This window comes from Amblyomma mixtum, chromosome 3 (assembly GCF_055824585.1).
Source record: "Amblyomma mixtum isolate Tamu chromosome 3, ASM5582458v1, whole genome shotgun sequence".
NCBI classification, from domain to species: Eukaryota; Metazoa; Arthropoda; class Arachnida; order Ixodida; family Ixodidae; genus Amblyomma; species Amblyomma mixtum.
In genome coordinates, this window is record NC_143014.1 from 24,174,798 (window position 1) to 24,182,553 (window position 7,756).

At 44.7% G+C, this 7,756-nt stretch overlaps 1 protein-coding gene across 7 annotated transcripts in view; it reads left to right on the plus strand.

Moving 5' to 3' along the window:
• The window catches only part of LOC149349442 (uncharacterized), a 72,331-nt gene extending 69,346 nt beyond the window's left edge, over positions 1-2,985 (plus strand). For 3 of the 7 annotated variants that reach the window (XR_016290085.1, XR_016290083.1, XM_089578389.1), the window contains exon 12: positions 2,891-2,985. Coding sequence is in view for 3 of the 7 variants with exons in the window: in XM_089578389.1 (XP_089434515.1) it covers positions 2,891-2,911 (21 nt within the window). In the remaining 4 variants the exon portion in view is untranslated. Of the gene's footprint in view, positions 1-148 lie in introns of all 7 variants that reach the window. The other 4 variants (XR_016290084.1, XM_089578388.1, XR_016290082.1 and 1 more) reach the window with 2 other exon arrangements.
• Positions 2,986-7,756: the final 4,771 nt, after the last annotated feature.

Consider the following 7,756-nt stretch of genomic DNA (forward strand, 5'->3'; position numbering starts at 1 on the left):
ATCAGCCGCCTTCCAACCCTACTTTGGCATGCTACCATTACTGCACTGTCACTCAGTTTTCTCTCAGCTTTGCTTTTTTGTCAGTTGTGTTTTAGCTATGCTTTTATTCTGCATATTACCATTATACATCTCTGGTGTGTCTTTGCAGTGCATAATCCTAGCAGCTACCATATAAATGGAGGGACACCACTTCCCACAAGTGCTGCCACTTCACTACAGGTGTACACTTGATTGTGCTTGAGAAATTTGGTCCCCATTCTTCCACTGTGGTCTTGCACCATTCTCCCCATAGTCACTTTCTTTTTCCTAATTCATTAGGTCAGCTTTGCCTCGTTGCGCTTTGCCCCAATGTGGCGTCACTGGCTTTCAGCAATCCGAGGATTAAAAAGCTATACAGTAAACACACATGCTAGTGTATCACAGGTGCACGTGTTGTTGTTGTACTCACCATGACACATTCTGTTTGGTAGAGCACTCAGACTGCATCTACATAGTCTATTACTAAAATCTACAGTCCTGCCATTAGAGGGGCATGCAACATTCAAGTTGAGCCGGGTTAACATTTATGAAAGGGGTCTGGTCTAATGCTGTTACATGTAAAGAAGTGGCTCAGCAGAGCATGTTTACAGGAGTGCCAGATTGTGGGTTGAATTACACTGTACTGATGGGCGACTTCAACGTGAAGTCCACGTTTCAGCAGAGCTGAGGGTTCCCTTCACTTGCATGTGGTTCCGTTCCTCCAGTGCGCCGAAACTGCACGCTTGTCACGTGCCGTTTGCAGTTCTTGCGGTGAAACTTCCTCACGCGCGACAGTGCCGCTTGTGAGCAGTGTGATGCGGTAGCGGTGGAGCTCCACCGCATCGTATGATGCCGCTTGTGAGCAGTGTGATGCGGTAGCGGTGGAGCTCCACCGCATCGTATGATGCCGCTTGTGAGCAGTGTGATGCGGTAGCAGTGGAGCTCCACCGCATCTAAACGTGAAGGATGCCATGGAGGTCCTTAGGATTTTGCATTTCTGCTTAGACGCCCCCGAGAGTGTACACGCAAAGAAGCATTGATGAAAACGGGAAAAATAGCTGCTACCCTGCCATTTTTATCTCAAAAGCAGGCACCCATTCCTCAGTCTTTCACTAAATAAATTACCATGATGCAAGCAGTTGCTGAGTTTTTTTGGGGTCATTTGATGATTTGAACTTTCGGGTTAATTGAACATTTTTGTTGGTTATTTGAAGTTTGAGTTAACAAGCTTTTACTGTACACAGCCCTAATCAGTGTGTGATGAAAATCCGTGACTTTTGAAAGGCCAAGGAAACTTGTGAAAATGATCTGAAGGGCCTGTTCGAGATAAGTGATGCCATTGTTCACGCAACAGAGGTTTTTTTTTGCATTATTTTCATGACACCTGTTGTCCATGTTCATGAATTTTTCTTATTGCATCTTTTCTTCTCTGTGCTCTTTTTTTTTCCCTGCTTGTGAATGTTTTGTCATTGCTGTTTCCACAGCGATGATGTCCGTGCTAGTCACTTTTTCAGTATGTATGTTCTGTTCTATGCTTTGGTGTATTTTTTCTTTTTCTCCATTTCAAATGAGGGAGCAACTTTATTGACTGAAGGCTTGAAACTTCAGGTTTTTGCTTACTTTCTTGGCACTGGCCACTTCAGAACACTCAGACTTTTCCCATTAAAGCTTTTGCACACTTAGTTTCTGCTATTGACGCAGATGCAAAAAAGATATCAATTTTCGTATGAAGTGTTCACCACACTGAAAGTTGAGGTGGCCTGCAGTGTTGCTTCCCCAGTGAAATGGGCATGAATTGTAAGCCTCGCTTGTTAATGCTGCACTGTGCTTGATCTCAGAATGGGGGTGGAAACCTGTACTGCCATCCTGAATATGCCCTAACATGCAGTCTCTGCACCTTATATGTTTCAAATGGTGCATGTAACTAACTACTTGCATGCATGACGCAATACATCAAGAGTGAGTTAAATGTATTTTCATCACAAGAGTATTACCGGTTGCATTCTTAACTAAAATTCAGAATGATAGCTCTGTGAGGAATTGGCTAATTGTAGCCAGAGCATACTGTAAAAACTCATAATACAGACCCACATATGAGGTACAATTTGGGGATATCAAGATCGGAAACCAAGTTTTCAAAATATTAGTAAGGAAAGCTTACTGAGAGCGTTTATTTGCACTGCATTTCTTGCTTTAATGGTCATAGTTGTTCGAAGTTTCTTTTGTGAGTGTCCCTTGTCAGATATATCTTTCCACAGATACTTGTCTTCAGTACTGGCAAGTACATTTCTTGAAAGTACGACTGATGGGCTCGTCAGTAATGTTGGTCCAAGTGATCATGTTCAAACTGTAAAACGTGGCTGGAGAGGGCCATTTCAGCTGTCTGGTGACAGTAACTACAAGCTCTCCATACCTCATTCAATCCATGCAGCAGTGCTTGATGTGGTGCCAAGCACTGCTTTTGTGTTCTCAACATGTGAAGTGCAGTTATCCTCCTTCCGATAGCATTGATGTTTGGAGGTCAGCTTGGTGGAGATACTGGAACTGTGGATTTTGGGGTAAAAATTGAATTTATCTGCATTTAAAGGGAAATTTGACATGGAAAATCTGGAAAGAAAGCCTTGTATTATAGGTGGGTTTTTACGGTATTTTGTAAGTGTTCACTTGTCAGTCCAAATCAGTGTTAATTTCATGTGGTATTTAGTTTTGTTAGTTTCATGCTAATTTTTTAAAGCCTTATTATAAAATTCATTGAGGTACGAGTTCATTAAATTTTTCAATGCAGCACATTCAGGCACAGTATTATGGCAAGTTTATACTGTTTTGCTTGTGCATTTGGGGTTTTGAGTTGACATTTTTTTTCTTTTTTCAGGTCCTGTATGATGACAAGTAGGCTGGCTCCTGTCTTGGAAATTTGTTAATGTTTTGACATTTGGCAGTTCGTGAAGTAAAGATTTCATGCCAGCATTGTTTCCTTTTTTCGTTCCTCCAGACAAGCACTTTCATTATACTGAAATAGCAATGGATAGTTCAAGTAGCTGGCACTTCTGTGCCTCTGATGCACAAGATTGAGACATCGGTAAGGTTTTAAAGTACAGTTGTCGACCGAAAATTTGGATCCCTGGTTTTTCGAACATGCAATTTGATTATTTGGCCTTTTTTGTGGCACCAGGACGTGGCCTGTATAAACTCAATGTTAAGAGTGCCTGAAATTCACTACAACTGACTGTTCGATTTTTTGGACACTGTTTGCACTCGCCACCAATACCCAAGCCGCCTTTTTATACGTGCAGTGGAACCTTGCTAATTCAAACTGCAGAGGCGATTGAAAACTTGGTCAGACAAAAGGAAATTCAATCTTAAAGGGAGCCTCTTAAAGTGCAGGGATGAAATACTCCGCGAGTCTGCACATTGAGCCTGTGTGGTTTCGAATTCATACCGTTTTTGAACGTCCACTCCACAAGCTTGGAACAGACACGGGAAGAGGCAGCTGCAAAGTGCGTGGGAGTATGGCCTTGCAGAGATGGCAAGCACAGAAGAAAATGGTGCATTTCAAAGCAAGGTCAGCGTACCCATGGCAAAACTGCACCGAAACCCTGACTTGATTGTAAAACTGTCAACAGCTGGCATTTTGGCATTTTCATTATGGGCAAGACTTTGCTCGTGCAAGCCATTGCAGAATGCATGTTGCATTGATGTCTCTTTTCTCTCTAAGCGCTGGGCCTAATCTGCCTTTTTCACAAGGCCGCTCTGTGCATGCAAGCCTCTTCTGCTCCACTGGTTGAAAACGAAATCGTCAGCTCCTACTGCGCATGTGCAGTTCATGTTATTGACAGATGGCAGCAGCTGTCCATTTGAACCAGGTTGCTCCTGCATCTCCCACAAGCGTTTGCCTTCAACCAGTAGCAGACGAATTTTTGCCACTCCAGAGGGCACAGATCTTGTGAAAAAGGCTGATTGCAAAGGCCAACGTCGATGGAGCACTTGCTTCGACCGTTTGACGGTTCTTATTGTTTCGCCATCTTCACCTTCTTGTTCCAGGCCTTTCGTAATGCTAGCGCAGCAGTTTCACTTCACGATGCGCAGTACATGATGCAGTGTACACGATGCACGGCGAGATTTAATCATGAGGAGCTTCAAAATTTGCACAAAATTACTGTTCCCCTTCTTTTGGCATATTGGCTATAAGTTAAATGATTTTTTCAGTAAAATTCGATTTCTGGTACATTTTTGCATCCCTAGAGAGTCTGAAAAATCAATCGTCAATTATAGTTAAACAGAGTAGACGTATGAAAGCATGTGTTTAGCCTGGTTAGCTCATGATTTTGCTGGGTTGTTTGCACGTCTGACACCGATATTGGACCCAGGTTAGCCCCGATTGAGGATAAGCTGATCTGATCTGTTCACACTGCAGATGGTCGACGACTGTGTGCAGTGCATAGTGCGAGTTGGTTTAACATGAGGCGTGACTGGCTGTGGTGATAGCCTAGTGCTCTCATAGTGGCCTGTGAAGCTGATCTGTTTGTGTCGCTGGGGTTTCGACTCCCAGTCATGAATGTTTAATTTTTTTATTTACATACATACGTAGGTGAAAATGCTCTTGGTTAGTGTTGGTGAGCGTATGAGTGATTTCACACTATGTTTAGCTCGAAAAGTAATCTTTTTGTCAAGATGCATGATGTCTGCCGAAGAACCTGCTGACTGGGAACTCTGTTAGTGGCATTTTCACATACACATTCTCGTGGTTGATCCTGATGCATACTACATCATCATTTTGAATTAATTTATGCCATTTCCAAAAGTGAACCTGACAAATAAGGTAAGTTTAGTGCATGTGAGTGCTATTTGACAGAAACAGTTGTGGAATTTTGTACCTGCTTTTGACCACTTGTTCAGTGGTGGGAATATCGTGGCCATTGGCATAGAAAGAGGGCAGAATTGAGAGACAAATAGAGCAAGTGCTGACAATCTGCTCAAAGCTGTTTCCATTCAGGTTTACATTTTTTGTGTTCGCTTTAGGTCCTTGACCATGCACCGACTCATCCAAGTTAGTATTTTTGACTCATTGCACTGAGCCCGAAACTTGGTGCTGTAAGTTACCATTTTCAATCAAATTGCTCTAGAGCTGTACGTCCATACAATTACAAGCCACAGCAGCTGCAGGCAGTGGATGGGGTAGTCGGGGGTGGAAGTGCTGCGTCAATTGCGCCATGCTGTGCCAATTTGATCTCCTGCGCCAAGCTGTGCCTAAACAGCAATTTACGCCCATTGCAAGTATACTGAGCCAAATTTGGCCGAGTGTTATTGTCGGCTGGGCAACACTGGGCACTCACTACGAAACGGACGCAATCGCATTCGCATTGACAGTTAGGTTCGCTCTTGGAGGAAAGAAAAAACGAGATAAACGGCGCTAAAGGTGGATTCACACGACGGTCCGTTCGCCCGCGGCCCGCGCATTACGTGTTCATGCGTCACCACTTTGAGAGGCGCGCCAACCAGGCCGCGGGCCGACAGTGCGCCTCTCAATGTGCTCACGCATGAGCACGTAGTGCGCGGGCGAACGGACCGTCGTGTGAATCGGCCTTAAAACGGCGTCCTCGCGATAGGCCCGGCTGAGTAGTGGCAGACCGAACCGACAATGGCTCGGTTGTTTAGGATTCCGGGCACCTTGTCCTGGAAAGCGACCGCCAGTGCGAATGGGACGGGTAAACGGCGCGCGAATATAATTTGATTTACCGGAGCTAATTTAACAAACGAATTACGAACTTCTTACACGTGGAGCTGCCAGGGTATGGACACCAGGCTTACTACCTGTCGTGCGAGGTACCGTCGTGCTCGTACCCTGCACGCAGTTGACGTTTCTTGGGCTTGGCCTGGCCAGTTACGGTGTTACATTTTCACAGCGGTGCGGCCGCCGCCGTCTCGCTACTCGCACCTTCCACAGCCGTACACGGCAACGCGTTCGCGCTGATTTTCCCCAGGCTGCCTTGCGTGCACCCTCGTGCATGCTAGTGCATTTTTTTTTTTCATTTACGCTTGGGTAATAAATCCTTGGTGCGCATTTACGCGAGGGCGCAAATTATGTACCTTCGTGTTGGTTTGGCTGCGACAATTTTCCGAATTTTAAAATCCACCTTTTGGCGGGTATTGATTTTTTTTTCGGTGCTGACATAGTATATTCGAGATTCTGCTGCACTCTTTTGACGGTTTTGACGAACTGTCGCCATTATGTTTTTTTTTCTGAACTGAAATTGATAACAGCTAATTTACTGCAACTACTGTTGGTAGTAGCTGCCACATGTCTATTTTTTTATGAACTCTAGCAAATATCTTCAGAACAATTACACTCCTTTTAAAGAATTCTGGCCTGTAGGATTGATGATCAATATTTATGAAGTTTTCGGACGAGTTGCAAACAAAATTGCTCTCAGCCGCATTTAAATTTGTACAACATGAACTGGTGGGCGAGTTGGTCTGACATATCTAGTGAAGCAGCGCAACGGCACAAGGCCAAGGGAAGAAGAGGACAAAGACAGCGCTGAACTGACAACAAATGTTTATTCCGGATGCAATCAGCATATATATACTTCAGCACCTTCTATAAGGTGCTGAAGTATATATATGCTGATTGCATGCGGAATAAACATTTGTTGTCAGTTCAGCGCTGTTTGTCCTCTTCTTCCCTTGGCCTTGTGCCGTTGCGCTGCTTCACTAGATACGCATTTAAATGTCGCCTGTCTGCTCCAAAAGTGCTCCGAAATAGCCTACAAATTGCTTCAAACCTGCTCCAAAATGGGACTTTTGCTGCTCCAAAGCTGCTCCAAAATAAGACTTTTGCTGCTCCCGTGCCTGCTCCAAAAAGCTGGAGCCTGCTTCCACCCCTGGGTAGTTCACAGGAGTTGTTAACTGGTGGGTCTGGTCTTGCATGTTTGGTTTTAAAGTTGCATATCTGCTGTTGGTACCTTTGTTGTCGGGTAGTAAGGTTTTACCTGGATTCTACACATCAAAACCATAAAAGATGACTTCATAAGCCGCATTTGCGTGAATGCGACAGGAATAGACTAGTCTCCTTTTTGAGGGAAAGTGCAAAAAGGTAGAAGACATTCACAACAGTGCTTGAAACACGGACTGGCATACAAGGTCTGCACGTGTCCAACAACAAAAACAACACTGCCTTGAGGAAGATAACACTAGACGCGTCCTAAATTGCACTATCAATCAAGGTGGGCACCCTTGAGGAATTAAAGTTCATTCTGTGACACCATTACAGAAGGCTTATGCAAGTGTTTCCAGAGTGGACCTTTTCACAAATTTCGCCGCGCAAAGCACTCTGGGAAAACTGAACAAAGCTTGGCCAGATCTGTGCATGGGCCCATAGAAGGGCTGAGTCACGAGCTAATACAGGCTGTGGCGTCCGGCACCAGTTTAGATATGTCTCGTGTGCCATTGGCGTAGTATACAGCATTCTGCTGACGTGTGGAAAAACATACATAGGCCAAACGGGCAGGTTCATCAATAGGCGATTACGGGAGCATTTTCGTTCCCTCTTAAGTTGGCCTTTCAGGAACTTAGCCAAGCATTGCCATTCATGCCAAGGATGTTTGCCTCTCCTTGACAAGGTGGTGGTGCTGTTCAGGCATCGAGGTGGTGACCCGAGAGCTCGCAGAAGCGTATCGAAAGGAGGAGACTCGTGTGTTAGTACCACCACCATGAATCTGCATGATAAGGAATTCGCGTT